General features: G+C 46.0%; 1 protein-coding gene across 2 annotated transcripts in view; it reads right to left on the minus strand.

The window, feature by feature from the left end:
- Window positions 1-16,356, minus strand: part of FBXW8 (F-box and WD repeat domain containing 8) — a 73,509-nt gene that overhangs the window by 7,427 nt on the left and 49,726 nt on the right. For both annotated transcript variants that reach the window (XR_009152204.1, XM_058158381.1), the window contains exon 8: window positions 3,764-3,891. Coding sequence is in view for 1 of the 2 variants with exons in the window: in XM_058158381.1 (XP_058014364.1) it covers window positions 3,764-3,891 (128 nt within the window). In the remaining variant the exon portion in view is untranslated. The remainder of the gene's footprint in view (window positions 1-3,763; window positions 3,892-16,356) is intronic.

Here is a 16,356-nt window from a genome sequence, read left to right on the forward strand (position 1 = left end):
AATTTTCCATTGGGTTAAGGTCTGGGCTATTCCCAGGCCATTCCAGCAATGGAATAGGATTATCTTGAAACTAAAAAAAAAATAAAAATGGTATTATTAGCCATCAAACCTCAAAAATACACTTTTCCCCAAAAGCTTTCCTCAATTTTGGCCACCACTGTAGGAAGGAGACAGGAAAACTAACTAAAACATGACTGGCAAAGCTAAGGACATGAAGGCTATTAATCTGTTCAACCTGGAACCTGTTCAGGTGGACAACAGTCTTTTTATAAAGAATAAAATAAAAAAACTGGAGAGACATCAGAACCGCCCCAATGTACGTTTTGGCTGCGGTTTTGGTGGGGAAACGAAGCCGTCTGGCTTCAGGAATTTCTCCCACCGGGGTAATTTTCCTTGGCTGGCTCTTCCAGGAAGTGAGGTTTTCCATGCCAGGCTCATTTTGTGATTGTCAGTGAGGAAGGGGGCAGCATTCCAAGGACCTGGGTGGGATGAGCACCAACTGCGTCCACTGAATATGTCTGTGTGTGTTTTTTTTAAAAGGAAGAGGGGAGGAGACCGATGGAGCTCTTAAAAAGAAAGGGAAACAGCAGCCAACCATTACCTAATGCCTGAAGGATTAGATTAACAGAGTTGGAAGGGATCTTGTAGATCATCTAGTCCAGCCCCCCTGCCCAAGCAGGAGACCCTACACCAGTGGTTCTCAATCTTTATAGTGCTGCGACCCCTTTAATACAATTCCCCATGATGTGGCAACCCCAACTGTAAAATTATTTTCATTTTGAATTTATTGCGCCTGAAGCCGTATTGGCTAGCGATCTGAACTGCTTGCGATTGCCTTGAGGACGGAGGCATTAAAGCGGAGACTCCTCCCCTATTAAGTTTATCGCGCCTGAACCCAGATTAGGCTAGTGATTGGGAGCGATTGCAGCTGGCATGAGAGGGAGACATCAGAGCAAAGATTTCTCTCTTTTTTTTAATTCATTGAGCCTGAAGCTGAATTCGGCTAGCGATTGAAGAGCCTGCAGCTGGCTTGTGGAGTCAACCACTGGAGCGCGATGCTTCGACTCACAAGTATACTTCCCATATTTCCGATGGTCTTAGGCGACCCCTTGCAAGTCGTCATTCGACCCCCAATGGGGTCCCGACCCACAGGTTCAGAACCGCTGCCCTACACCATTTCTGACAGATGGCAGTCCAGTCTCTTCTTGAAAGCCTCCAGGGATGAAAGCTCCCACAACTTCTGAGGGCAACTTCTGTACCGTTGGATGATTTTCTCACTGTCAGGAAATTTCTCCTTATTTCCAGGTTGAATCTCTCTTTGATCAGTTTCCATCCATTATTCCTTATCGGGCCTTTGGGTGCTTTGGAAAACAGCTGAACCCCCTCCTCTCAGTGGCAGCCCCTCAAATGTTGGAAGACTGCTATGATGTCTCCTCTGGACCTTTTCTTCCCTAGACTAGCCATGCCCGGTTCCTGCAACCATTCATCGTATGTTTTAGCCTCCAGTCCCCTCATCATCTTGGTTGCTCTTCTCTGCACTCTTTCTAGTTTGGTTGGAAGGGCTGATTTACTGAAACTTCCTTGATATGGAACTTCTCATGGATGGAGAAATTCCATATCAAGCTCTCCAAAAGTTGGCCACTTGGAAGACTTGTGGAGTTCAATTCCCAAAAGGCTGAGGAATTCTGGGAGTTGAAGTCCACAAGTTTTAAAAGTGGTCCACTTTGGAGGCTTCGGCCCTAGAACAGCAGAAAAATCCCAATGCCCCTTCTTTCAGATTACTAATAATCCTTGATTTTGGACCGGAAGTTCTGTCGCTAAGCAAGGCAGTTGTTAAGTCAGTCATGCCGAATTTTGCATATTTTTTTTTTTTTGCCAGAGCTGTTAAGCACTGCAGTTGAGTGAAATCAGGTGGCCGTTAAGTGAATCCAGCTTTCCCGTTGACTTTGCTTGTCACAACGGCGCAAATGGCGGTTCGCCTGACCTCGGGATCCATGCTGCTGGCCAAAATGCCCAAATTTTGACTAGAGGGAATGCTGCGGCGGCCACTAACTTGTAAGTCGCTTTTTTTCCCAGCCCGGTTGTAACTTGGAATGGTCACTAAACAAATCAAGAGTGATTTCCCACCATTTGGAGAGGAAACTAAACCAGGAAGCAAATGCTTGGACTCTTTGCCTTTTTTAAAAAAATTTTATTTGCATTTATATCCCGCCCTTCTCCGAAGACTCAGGGCGGCTTACATTGTGTTAAGCAATAGTCTTCATCCTATTTGTATATTATATACAAAGTCAACTTATTGCCCCCAACAATCTGGGTCCTCATTTTACCTACCTTAGAAAGGATGGAAGGCTGAGTCAACCTGGGCCTGGCGGGACTTGAACCTGCAGTAATGGCAAGCAGCTGCTGTTAATAACAGACTGTCTTACCAGCCTGAGCCACCAGAGGCCTCTGTGTTATCATCCTGCCTTTGGCCCTGAGACACCTGCCCCAAATTTAAATAGGCCCCCACTATGTCGGCCCATCAAAGGCAACCCAGCTGGCTAAGATTTACCTTTTGCGGATTGTATTTGCCAAAAATTGGAAAAATGGAAGACTTCCATTGCAAGATGAAGTTATTATGGAAATGTTGGAATGGGCAGAAATGAGTAAATTGACATTAGAAATTAGAGAGCAGGAAGAGAAACAATTCTATCAAATATGGGATCTCTTTCATCAGTGGTTAGAGAGAGATGTTAAAGAGATTTAAGTAAGATTGTATAATGGAAATGTTAAATTATATAATTGAGTTTAGGGAATGAGATTGGAGATGTTTAATACTAAATTAAGAAAGCTGATTAGAATAGAGAAAATGATAGTAGTAGTAACTCAATAGTAGTAACTGTGAGAGGGATCTTGGAGTCCTAGTGGACAACCATTTAGATATGAGCCAGCTGTGTGCAGCAGCTGCCAAAAAAGCCAACACAATTCTGGGCTGCATCAACAGAGGGATAGAATCAAGATCACGTGAAGTGTTAATACCACTTTATAATGCCTTGGTAAGGCCACACTTGGAATATTGCATTCAGTTTTGGTCGCCAGGATGTAAAAAGGATGTTGAGACTCTAGAAAGAGTGCAGAGAAGAGCAACGAAGATGATTAGGGGACTGGAGGCTAAAACATATGAAGAACGGTTGCAGGAACTCGGTATGCCTAGTTTAATGAAAAGAAGGACCAGGGGAGACATGATAGCAGTCTTCCAATATCTCAGGGGCTGCCCCAAAGAAGAGGGAGTCAAACTATTCTCCAAAGCACCTGAAGGCAGGACAAGAAGCAATGGGTGGAAACTAATCAAGGAGAGAAGCAACCTAGAACTAAGGAGAAATTTCCTGACAGTGAGAACAATTAATAAGTGGAACAACTTGCCTGCAGAAGTTGTAAATGGTCTGGAAATCTTTAAGAAAATGTTGGATAGCCATTTGTCTGAAATGGTGTAGGGTTTCCTGCCTGGGCAGGGGGTTGGACTATAAAACCTCCAAGGTCCCTTCCAACTCTGATATTATTATTATTAAATGTTATTCCTAATCGAGATTAATTGATTAAAATGTTGAGAGAGATGTTATATTGATAAAAAATAAGATTAGATAAATCAGTTGCAACGAATATGATGATCTGCACAAAGACTGGTAATCAACCCACCGACGCAATGTATTTGAATTGAAGATGGTTTTATGTATGTGTGTTTGTAAAAAATAAAAAACGTTTTTATAAAAAAAAAAAGATTTACCTTTTGACTTTATTTCCAGCTACCAGCATGTGTGGGGGACTGTCCTGGAGATTGAGGCATGTGAAGTCACCCAAAGGACCGCCGAGTTGCGTTACACACTGCCCCGTTTCCACGTTATAGAGGAGAATCTGAAAGAAGCAGCACAGAAACATTTGGGGGATGTTCTGTTCCCCCTCACCTCCGTCCGAGCGATGGCTTAATTAGCCGGCACCATCAGCTCTGACACCAAACTAGCGAGCGTCTGCCAAGTGTCTCTGTTATCTCCCTTGATGCCGATGAGTCACCCAGGAACAAACAGTACTTCAGCTCTAGTTAATCAGTTGATTTGCCTGCTATGAAGAGGCATAGTAGCCCTCGCTGCTTTTATATCCTGTGGGGTGTGGCTCCATGACTCAGCACTTCCTAGACCTGCCCCACCCCTGCTTCTGCTGTTCCCACCTCTCCTGCCTACGAAACCTAGGGTCCAGCCAGGCCTGATTGCCATCAGCTGGGTCTGGAGGCGTGGTCTGGGGGGGGGGAAGAGTCAGGGGATGGAAGCCTCGTTATCTCCTCCACCTGGCCTGCCTCTGGCTCCTGGAGCTGAGCCAGGGAAGCCGGTGCTCCAAGGTAAGTCCTGATGGCCCTTCCCCCTCACTTTCCAAGTCACTTTCTGGCAGGGGCCCCGGCTCGGGGGATGCAGACACAACAGGGGGTCAGCTGAGGACAAGGGATGGACTTGTAATTTGTCTGCCGCTTGGATTTCATACCTCATTTCTTTGGCTCGGTTTTAAGTTTCTGCAATTTATCTTTTGTCTGTAGGAGCTGGAACTGGGCAGAACATTCATTCGATTTAATTAAAAAAAAACAAAAACAGCCCGGCGAATCATAAAAAGACTCGTCATCCTCTTTTTAACGACCCCATAATCCCTTGCAGGGTGGAGTTAGGGCAACTGAATGGAGCTGAGTGTTTACTGGCCGGATGCCCTTCCTGTCGCCAGGTGGGAGTTATATTCAGCAGATGTATTCTCAACGTGCCCAGAGAGAGAGAGAGAGAGAGGGGGAAATGGGTGACCTTGGGCCAGTCCCTCTCTCTACATCCAACTCACCTCACAGGGTTGTTGTTGCAGGGGGAAAAAGAGGAGGAAAGTGTGTTGGATAGGTTTGCTGCCTTGAGTGAAAATAAATAAAGGCGGGATACAAATCAATCAATCAATCAATCAATCAATTAATCAATCTGGGGCTCTAGACTATGTCCTTTTGCCAGGGACCATCTCCGTCCAACAGATACGCCCAACAAAGCCAACTTTCCAAAACCCAACAAATTCCAAAGTCTCAAAATCAAAATTTCCCCCAATTCTGCTTTATAATGAATAATTCAACGTTATTCCTCCAAACGCCTTAAGTCGGCCTTCACCATGACGTTGAGTTAAAGACCTCGGAGAAAAGAGAAATGGGGAGGAGAGGGGGGGGAGGAAGGGAGAACAACACAACACAACACAACGGCATCCATTTCGTGGGCGATTCTTCCCATGTTACAAATCCCTCAACGGCCTTTACTGTCTCGCCCCCCCCAAATCGCTCGCTCTTTTAATAAAACTGAACAAATGGGACTTCAGGAGTTCGGCTACAGGAGGGCGGGATCAATTATTCATGGCTTGGCTCTTTTTCCAGCACTCGAGCGATGCATTAGCCTAATGCCACCTCTTCGCCAGGATAAAAGTCGGGTCACTGGGAACCTTTAGCCTCGGGCGGTAAGGCAGGGTGGGACGGACAAATGGGTGCAGGGATAAAAAATTGGGTTATTACTTTGTAAATGGACTCTTTTTCTTTCTTTTTTTTTGCAGGCACATCAGCCCCGACGCAAAGATTTAAAAACCATCCATCCCGTGCCCCCCAAATCTGCAATTCCAAATCAAGCAGGAGTACGATCAAAACAAAATCTATCCAGAATCTGGGTAGGAAATTCATTTGGGTCGTTCAACCCCTGGTCAAACCGAGATTAGAGGATGCAAGGCAGTTTAAAATGATTTTTACCACCTTTTATGCCCTGTTTGTTAAGTGAATCACATGGTCATTAAATGAATCCGGCTTTCACTGTTGGACAACCAGTTCAATATGAGCCAGTAGTGTGCGGAGGCAGCCAAAAAAAAAAAAGCCAATCCAATCCTAAATGGCATTAATAGAGGGATACAATCAAGATCAAGGGAGGTACCAATACCACTTTATAAAGCCTTAGTAAGACCACACCTAGAGTATTGCATCTAGTTTTAGTCACCACACTACAAAAAAAGAGGTTGAGACCCTAGAAAGAGTGCAGAGAAGAGCAACCAGGATGATTAGGGGACTGGAGGCTAAAACATATTAAGAACGGTTGCAGGAACTGGGCCTGACTAGTCTAGTGAAGAGAAGGACCAGGGGAGACAGGATAACAGCCTTCCAGTATTTGAGAGGAGGGGGTCAAGCTATTTTCCAAGGCACCTGAAGGCCAGACAAGAAATAATGGATGGAAACTAAACAAGGAGAGATTCAATCTGGAAATAAGGAGGAATTTTCTGGCAGTGAGAACAATCAACCCATGGAACAGAAGTTGCCTTCGGAAGTTGCGGGAATTTCATCACTGGAGGCTTTCTAGAAGAGACTGGACTGCCATCTGTCAGAAATGTTGTAGGGTCTCCTGCTTGGGCGGGGAGTTGGACTAGATGGCCTTCAAGGTCCCTACCAACTCTGTTAATCTGTTAAACTCTGCTTGCCGGAAGCCAGATGGGAAGGTCAGAAATGGTGATCCCAGGACACTCGTAACTACACAGCTGATAAGTGCCTGAATTCTGCTCACGTGAATATGCAACAGTCATAAGTGTGAGGACTGATTGCAAGTCACTTTCTTCAGTGGCAGTGTAACTTCAAACAGTCTCTAAACAAATGGTTGTTAAGTTGAGGACTGTCTCTATAACCCCAGCAAAGCAGATAATAAATCTACAGATGAGCTAAAATTTGAATAATCGACTAAAGGAAGGATGGGACAAGCGGAGGAGAGAAAGCGAAAAGACACGATTAGGTGAAAAATGAGGAACGAGAGAGAGAGAGAGAGAGAGAGAGAGAGAGAGAGAGAGAGAGAAGAGTGTAGATTTAAAAAAACAAAACAAAACAAAACGGGAGGGAAGGAGAAGAAAACAGTTAATATGCATGAATAATGGATGCTTGATTTAAAAGCAGTTTGCTCCGATATGATGTAATTTTTTGACAACCAGCCAGCCAGTCTGTCTTGCAATTCCTTGCCGCAGAAAATCCAGCCTGGGGAAGAGAGAGAAAAAAAACCCCCTACATTTTATGCTATTCCAAAGGTGATTTTTTTCACTGGCAGGTGTGTGTGGGCACACGCCCCCCTCAGCTTTGCATTCAGGAGTGGATTGCTTCTATACCACTGGCCCAAAATAACCCTTTGGGTACCAGCGACCCAAACGGGAGAGGTCTGCCCACCGACCGGAGAGAGCGTGGTTTCGCGTGCAGCCTGCCTCCCGCTTGTGCGCGCGGACCGGTTTCTGGCATGCCGCGGCCCGGAGCCAGTCAACAGACCGGGGGTTGGGGGCCCTTGTTCTATGTCAGGGGTGTCAAAACTCGATTTCATTGAGGGCTGCATTAGCACTAGCAATAGCACTTACACTTATATGCTGCTTCACAGTGCTTTCCAGGCCTCTGTAGTTTTTACAGAGTCAGCGTATTGCCCCCAACAATCTGGGTCCTCATTTTACCCACCTTGGAAGGATGGAGTCAACCTTGAGCCGGTTAGGATCGAACTGCTGGCAGTCGGCAGAGTTAGCCTGCAATGCTGCATTTTAACCATTGTGTACGATAGATGATGGATGGAAGGAAGGAAGGAAGGAAGGAAGGAAGGAAGGAAGGAAGGAAGGAAGGAAGGAAGGAAGGAAGAACAATAGCAATAGTACTTAGACTTATGTACCACTTCACAGGGCTTTATAGCTCTTTCTCAGCAGTTTACAGAGTCAGTCTATGGCACCCAACATCTGGGTCCTCATTTTACTGACCTCGGAAGGATCGAAGACCGAGTCAACCTTGAGCCAGTCAGGATCGAACTGCTGGCAATCAGCAGTTAGCCTGCAATGCTGCATTTTAACCACTGTGTATGATGGATGGAGGATGGATGGATGGATGGAAGGAAGGAAGGAAGGAAGACAGCATTTAGATTTATATACCGCTTTATAGTGTTTTCAAGCCCTCTAAGCGGTTTATAGAGTCAGCCTCTTGCCCCCAACAATCTGGGTCCTCATTTTACCTACCTCGGAAGGATGGAAGGCTGAGTCAATCTCGAGCCAGTGAGATTCAAACTGCCACAACCACATTAGGGCTGTGTTTGACCTCAGGGGGCCGGGGTGGGCGTAGCCAGCTTGACGTCACTTGTGTTGGGAGGCGCCAGTGGTGGCCCGAGCGCTCTTCCAGCGAAAATGGGCTCCTGAGCTCCATTTTCAGCCGCGATGGCTTCCTGCAACCCTCTGCCAGCAAAAACGGAGCTTGGGTGGGCCTTCCCTATTTCCGGGGCGGCCCCACGGGCTAGATCTAAGTACCCCACGGGCCGAATCCGGTCCCTGGGCCTTGAGTTTGACACCCCTGTTCTATGTGATGCTAAACAAAAGGGGTTTACCGTACTTTTCGGAGTATAAGACACACTTTTTCCTCCCCTAAATGAGGGTGGAAATATTGGTACGTCTTAGACACCAAATACAGCCATTTTTGGCTTCCTGAAACCCCGCACCGCATGTCCTTTTGCCAAAAACAGGCCCGTTTTTCACAAAAACGGGGCCTGCAGAGGGTTTGGGAGGCCTGCAGAGTACTCCTGGGAGCCGGGGAGGGCAAAAAAGTTTTTTCTTGTTTACCTCTTCAAAATCTTAGTGCATCTTATACTCCAGTGCGTCTTATACGGTAATCATAAAGACATACTTGCAAGATCCCGATGAAGTCAAGGCTTCATGGGACATCTTCAGCATCAACAGCACCCAACCCTGCCCCAAAACCCATGTTCCCCAACTCTCTTCCTCGTATCTAGCTTGGTGCGGGAAGGCCTCTGGATGCTCTTCGATAAAACCAGGGGCAAAGGAGCCTCTCTCCTTTTTCAGGTTGAGGCTAGAAGAGAGTCAAAGCCATCGGCTCAAAGGTGTTTTTTTTTTTGGCCAAGCAGGGCCAAACCAGGGGTACAGAACCATGCCAGAGCACCTGCAGTCTCTTCTATTTTGTGCCCGGGATCCTCTGCGAGTCTGTCCTGCCAAGCAGGGAACCCATCCAAGCCAGGCGAGGTGGGGGAAGAAGCTAACGTCTGTTAGTGGCAGAACGGAGGTAGCCAAATCCGTTGGAGCCCCGAAGAAAAGATGAAAATGCGAGTTCCAATTGGCTGAAGACGGACTGGTCATGGGGGGGGGGGAGGCTAGGATGAGGGGTGTTATCTTTTGAGTGCAGGAAACTCAGATCTAGCTTGATTTTGCTGCAGTTCTTAGTATAAAATAATCTTTCCCTTCAACCAAATGGGAGTCGAGGGTCTTTCTTTCCTAAGGGATCAGATTGGGACACGTCTGACACTGGGCTTGGGGATGATGAGGAGATGAGGGCTGGGGCCCTGATTGTATGTCTTGATTTAAGAGGCCATACAGTTGCCAGGTGGAGATTCTGATTTTTAAGGTATAGGATCAACCTGGACTGTGAACACCAGTGGGGAAAAAAGGACTTTAGAATGGCAGTCTGCAAATTTTGAATTTCCTGCTGGAAAGGTAATGAATATGTTTCTCGGTGTTACCAATGAGTTTAGGAAAAGGCGAAGCTCTCGACTCTTTCGTGAATATAATTGGTGAGTGCGATTCTACATCATTTTTAGGTAGGGCACCATACCATACGCGTTGCTGAGTGTTTCATTATTTTGAACCCGCTTTGGTAGTAGGGGAAGATCGTAATCGGGAGCCCAAGATTAAAAAACAATTTTTAAAAAAAAATAAAGCGGCTAGCTTTGAGGGTCGCTTGGTTTTTAAGTGTCTCAAAAAATCGAAATTTATTGCTATTGCGGTAAAGGGGCCACATTTGCATTTGGAGCAGAACGGAGACGGTCCAGTCAGGTAAATTAGCCAAATGAAAATTACTCGATGGGCTATAAAACAGCATTAAAATAATAATAAAGCAAGGGGTGATTTCAGCCATGTGGAAGAATCACCGCACCCACTTTAAAACCTGATCCAGCGCGTATCTAATGCTTTGGATAGACATGTGCAGAATCCTGGGCCGGCAACACACAACATGATGCCTGAATTTGTGTGTGTGTGTGTGTGTGTGTTGTGTGTGTGTGTGCTTCTCATCCCACCCAGACGAGTGCCAATACATCTTCTGTATCAATCTAGAGAGAAATCATTGACTTCTGACCAGATTAATCCACTCGTGCGAAGTCCCTTTGTGTCTGGGGAATAATTATCATAATAGACATTAGTAATTAGTTTTTGGTGTGATGTCAGCCAGCCTGGCAATGCCAACGAGCCACTGTCCTTGTCAAACACATCCCGGCTGTCTGGGCTTTTTCAGCTCCATCTCCCTGATTAAAATAAACACTGATGCGCCGCTCGGAAGCCATCTGTCCAACGTGCACCAAAACTGGAACCTATTTGGGAGATCACGCGGCCCCCTAGATCTCTCGTATTGGGGTGGTTGTGTTTTTTTGTGGGTTAACTCTTTAGCTAGAAGAGGCGTGTCAAGCTGGATTTCTTCGAGGGCCGGATCAGAGTTCTAGTTGTCCTCCACGGGCTGGGAGAAATGGGACGGATGGCAGACGCCTCGTGCAGCACTCTGCCGGCCAAAATGGGGCATGCGAGGATGAGTCGGCAGAGTTATTGTCCTTTTAAGAAGCTGCCTATATAAGGGAGGCCATTAGAGGGCGTCTCTCTCTCTCTCTCTCTCTCTCTCTCTGTTTATCACTCGTTCTCCTCGTGTTCTATCCTTGTGTATCTTCCATGTAGAGTTGAAGAAGACTCAAGGGTGAAATGCTCCCGATTCGGACCGGATTGGCTGATCTGGTAGCGATGACGTTGATGTGGTTCGGAGAACCGTTAGCAAAAATCCCTGCAGCCCCTCCTCACCCCGCTCATGTCCACCTAATCACCCAGTTGCCCCCTTGCCTTTTCTTTTAAAAAATGCTTTTAAAAAATGCTTTTAAAAGGTAAAAAAAGAGGCTCTGACGAGTACAGCTGAGCTGTGCGATCGTCAATCTTTGTTTTTTTTTTTTTTACTTTTAAAAGCATTTCTTTACAACCTATTGGGGCGAATAGGTTGTAAAAAAAGATGCTTTTAAAAGGTTTAAAAAAAGGCTCTGAGCATCACAGCCGAGCTGCCTGATCATCGGAGCCTTTCCCCCTCCCCTTTTAAAAGCATTTATTTTACAATGTATTCGCTCAAATAGGTTGTAAAGAAATGCTTTTAAAAAGTAAAAAAAAAAAGGCTCTGACAATCACAGCTGAGCTGCGCAATCATCTGAGCCTTTTTTTTTACTTTTAGCTTTTAAAAGTAAAAAAAAAAAAGATTGTATGCCACAGCTGATCACCCCAACCCCCCAACCCCCTATGCTGTTCTACTTACCCCATGCCTCCTTTTGCCGTGCATGGGCACCCCCTTGCATTTGGTACATGGTGCGCGCAGTGCGCATGTGCAGCCAGCAAACCGGTGGTAAACGGGTTCAGATTTCGCCACTGAGAAGACCGATGGCTTGCCTGGCTTTGCTTAGCACATGTATGTATATATACTGTATGGAACTTGTAGATAAACCACTGTTTGAACCTCTGACAAACCTCTGTGTACTGTATTTTGAGGCCTTTGTCTCAAAATAGTAGTCGCACTGTGCACACTCCAACAGGAGGGCGCACGCAAGGCCCATTTTTGGCCTGGACAGACTCCTGCAGCACCCTGCAAGGCTCCCCATGCCCCGTTTTGGCTGGCAGAGGTACCGTGGGCCAGATCTAACCACCCCATGGGCCATATCCAGCCCACGGGCCTTGAGTCTGACACCCCCGAGCTAGAACCTGCAGATTCATCCAAGATCTCAGGTAAAGAAGCAAGGAGGAAAACTGGCGGAGAGATGACTCAAATCTCACTTGCCTTCTCTGTGGTCGCCGTGATCAACATGTGGATGCTTGGGACACTGACTCACATTTATGACCGTTGTATAGTGTCCCGGGGGTGATGTGAATCGCCTTCTGCGACCTTCTGACAAGCAAAATCCATGGGGAAAACAGATTTGCTTAACAACGGCGTTACTAACTTAACAAAGGCAAGTGATTCGCTTAACAAATGTGGCAAGGAAAGTCGTAAAATGGGGCAAAGTTCACTTAACAAGGGTCTCGCTTAGCAACATAAATTTTGGGCTCTATTGTGGTTGTAAGTCGAGGAGTACCTGCAGCTCTGTTTCATAAACCACAAGTTTGACGAGGAAAAAAAAAAAAGATAACCCACACAGACATTCCTACATAAAGCTAAATATTTCTCCGGCCTGACTCTAGGGGGCGCTGCTCATCTCCGTTTCTTAGTCAAAGGAGCCAGTGTGGTCCAAAGATGCTTCTGTGGTCATGTCACCCACATGGTACCTATTGATCTACTCGCAATTTCATGCTTTCGAACTGCTAGGTGGGCAGGAGCTGGAGCAAGGAACGGGAGCTCACCCCATCACGTGGCGCTCGGATCTCGAACCCGCGCTCTCAGCTCTCCAGCTTACAAGCTCGGCGTCTTTAACCACTGAGCTATCGTGCCCCCTATCCAACACATTGCTGCATGCTCAGCTTTTAATATACAACCCTTGGGATAATAAGATACACTGTTAGAGCTAGGGCAAGGAACGGGAGCTCATCCCATCGCGTGGTGCTCGGGGTCTCGAACCCACGCTCTCAGCTCTCCGGCTTACAAGCTTAGCGGCTTTAACCACTAAGCTATCGTGCCCCCTATCCAACACATTGCTGCATGCTCAGCTTTTAATATACAACCCTTGGGATAATAAGACACACTGTTAGAGCTAGGGCAAGGAACGGGAGCTCACCCCATCGCGTGGCGCTTGGGTTTCGAACCCGCACTCTCAGCTGTCCGGCTTAAAAACTCAGTATTCTTAACCACTGAGCTATCGTGCCCCCTATCCAACACACTGCTGCATGCTCAGCTTTTAATATACAACCCTTGGGATAATAAGACACACTGTTAGAGCTAGGGCAAGGAACAGGAGCTCACCCCATCGCGTGGCGCTTGGGTCTCAAACCCGCGTTCTCAGCTCTCCGGCTTACAAGCTCAGCGTCTTTAACCATTGAGCTATTGTGTCCCCTACCCAACACATTGCTGCATGCTCAGCTTTTAATATACAACCCTTGGGATAATAAGACACACTGTTGGCGATATTACAGTCTTATTATGAGGCACCTCTTGTCTGTATTCTCTGGAGTTTCAACTGGTCCCTGACTCCGCTGGCATTTCAGAAAGCTTTTAAAAATACGGACGCCCACCTGGGCACATGGTGGAGAAGGTTAATTGAACCTGGGAGACCGGTGGCGATTTATGGATGCCTTGCGTTGTCCTCGGTTGTCATGACGTGTTTTAACATTAATTTGTGTTGAGTTTTTTAGCCCTGGGTGAGCCCTCCTGCAAGACAGCCAGCCGCGCAAATCATCTTAATAAACCCATAAATAAATAATCTGAAATAACGTTTTCATACCTAAACCCTTGGCATCCCATATTGTCTCCTGCCTCGCCGCACGGTTGCAACAGCGATCAGTTACAGGTAGCCCTCAATTTATGACCAGGGTTGGGCCCGAAATTTGAGTGGTGCGGTGGCCTAGCGGTGGAGTTCTCGCCTCACAATCAGGAGGTTGTGAGTTTGATCCTAGGTAGAGGCAGATATTTCCCTCTCTGGGCACACCTGAGAATGTATCTGCTGAATAAAACTCCGCACTGGCAACAGGAAGGGCATCCGGCCAGTAAACACTCAGTTCCATCCAACTGCCCAGACTCCATCGTGCAAGGGATTTTGGGGTCGTTAAAAGCCGATGAGTTGGGCCCAAAATTCCTGTTGCTAAGTGAGACGGTGAATTTTGCCCCATTTTATGACCTTCCTTGCCACTGGTTGTTAAGTGAATCACTGCCGTGGTTAAGGTGATAACTCAGTTGTGAGGTGAATCTCTGAATTTTGATCACGTGACCATGGGGATGCAGCAACGGTCGTAAGACTGAAAAATGGTCATAAGTCACTTTTGTTTTATTTTTAACTATACCTTGTGTTTGTTCTGGGAAGTCAGGGGAGGGGTTGTGAAGAGAGGGGAGGGGTTGGGGGAGGGGAGAAAGGGGGGAAAAAAATTGGTAAAACTTTTTCAATTAAAAAAAAAACTTATAGATTGGGAAGCTGTCCATTTCAATTTAATTCAGCGGCTTAATTTACTGGGCTGCAAGCGGGCCCTGCTCCAGTTTGCCAATTCAGCACACTGATAAAAAAATAAAATAATCCATGTGCGTTTTAATGCACCTTTGTTGCACGGCACACATTTTAATGTACCTTTAATGCATCGTTAGATGCATTAGTGCACCTTCGTCCTAACACGCGCGTTTTAGGTCATGTTTTTTTAACACGCGTGCGCCTTAGCATCGATTTTCCTCTAACATTGCAAATCGGTGTGGTAAATATAGTATAGATTTGGAAAAAAATATAGTATAGCACAGTATAGATTTGGGGAAAAAAATACTCTACGAGGGTTGTGAACACCCGTGCCGAATAATTGTTCCATCCTGCTCTTCCTCTTCTTCTTATCGTTGTTATTTCGATCTACGTAAGGTGCCCAGAGTCTGTGAGGATGGGGGACGGAAAATTTGCATTAAAAAGTAAATAACGATATAGCCTGTGTTGTTTTGAAGGCCCTGCTGAAAGAGTTGCGTAGACCTAGGCGCCAATTATTTATTCGTCCCGGTTAGGAAGAGAGAGGTTGAGGAAAAGATATGAATTGCTGGAGGCTACGGCGGACGAGATGAGATCTCTTCCAGATACAGTCCAATGCTGATTTGACAGGGGGTGTGATTGGCATCAATTTGTGATGAGCAGTGTAGTAGCTAACGAGGAACACAAAAGCCCATGAGCCTTAAGACAGGCAGGCTGGAGAGATGTCAGGCTCTCCCCACCCAACCAACAATCCATACTATCATGACCTCAGGGGTCAGACCAAGACACTTGGGAGCACAAGGAAAGTATTTCCTCCCCACCCCAACTCTCTTTTCGGGATTACGGTCTACAGGTAGTCCTAGACTTAAGAGCGGGATTGAGGCCAAAATTTCCGCTTGCTAAAAGAGACATTTGTTAACTGGATTTCGCCCCATTTCACCACACAGAGTCGGAAGGGACTTTAGAGATTAACAGATGAGTTGGAAGGGACCTTGGAGGTCATCTAGTCCAACCCTCCCCCCCCCACCCAAGCAGGAGACCCCCACACCATTTCTGACAGATGGCAGTCCAGTCTCTTCTTGAAAGACCTCCAGTGATGAAGCTCCCACAACTTCCGAAGGCAACTTCGGTTCCCTGGGTTGATTGTTCTCACTGTCAGAAAATTCCTCCTTATTTCCAGGTTGAATCTCTCCTTGATCTCTTTCCATCCATTATTATTTGTCTGGTCTTCGGGTGCTTTGGAGAATAGCTTGACCCCCTCCTCTCTCTGACAGCCCCTCAAATATTGGAAGACTGCTATCCTGTCTCCCCTGGTCCTTTTCTTCACTAGACTTAGCCATGCCCGGTTCCTGCAACCGTTCATCGTATGTTTTAGCCTCCAGTCCCCTAATCATCCTGGTTGCTCTTCTCTGCAATCATCATTATTATTATTATTTGTCAAGCATGTATAAGATAACAGATATAGGTATAAACACTATTATGAATACAGGAAAAGGATATGAATAAAAGTGGACATTAGGGCAGGGACGGAAGGCACGTTGGTGCGCTTATGCGCGCCCCTTACAGCTCTTAGGAATGGGGTGAGGTCAACAGTAGACAGTCTAACCTAAAGTATTGGGGGTTTGGGGAAGAAACTATAGAGTCAGGTAGTGCATTCCAGGCACTGACCACTCTGTTGCTGAAGTCGTATTTTCTGCAATCGAGTTTGGAGCGGTTTACCTTAAGTTTGTATCTATTGTGTGCTCGTGTGTTGTTGTGGTTGAAGCTGAAGTAGTCCTTGACAGGTAAGACATTGTGGTAGATAATTTTATGTACTACGTTTAGGTCAGACTGAAGGCGGAGTAGTTCTAAGTTGTCTAAGCCCAAAATTTCAAGCCTGGTGGCATAAGGTATTTTGTTGTGAACAGAGGAGTGGAGGACTCTTCTCGTGAAATATCTCTGGACTCTCTCTATCATTAAGTGTTGTACCTTATGATTCTTGATGAACGTATCTTTTCTTTTATGTACACTGAGAGCTTATGCACCAAAGAAAAATTCCTTGTGTGTCCAATCACACTTGGCCAATAAAAAAATGTATTCTATTCTATTCTATTCTATTCTATTCTATTCTATTCTATTCTATTCTATTCTATTCTATTCTATTCTATTCTATATTGTATTCTATTCTGAATTGTAT

The sequence above is a fragment of the Ahaetulla prasina genome, chromosome 15 (assembly GCF_028640845.1).
Source record: "Ahaetulla prasina isolate Xishuangbanna chromosome 15, ASM2864084v1, whole genome shotgun sequence".
NCBI classification, from domain to species: domain Eukaryota; kingdom Metazoa; phylum Chordata; class Lepidosauria; order Squamata; family Colubridae; genus Ahaetulla; species Ahaetulla prasina.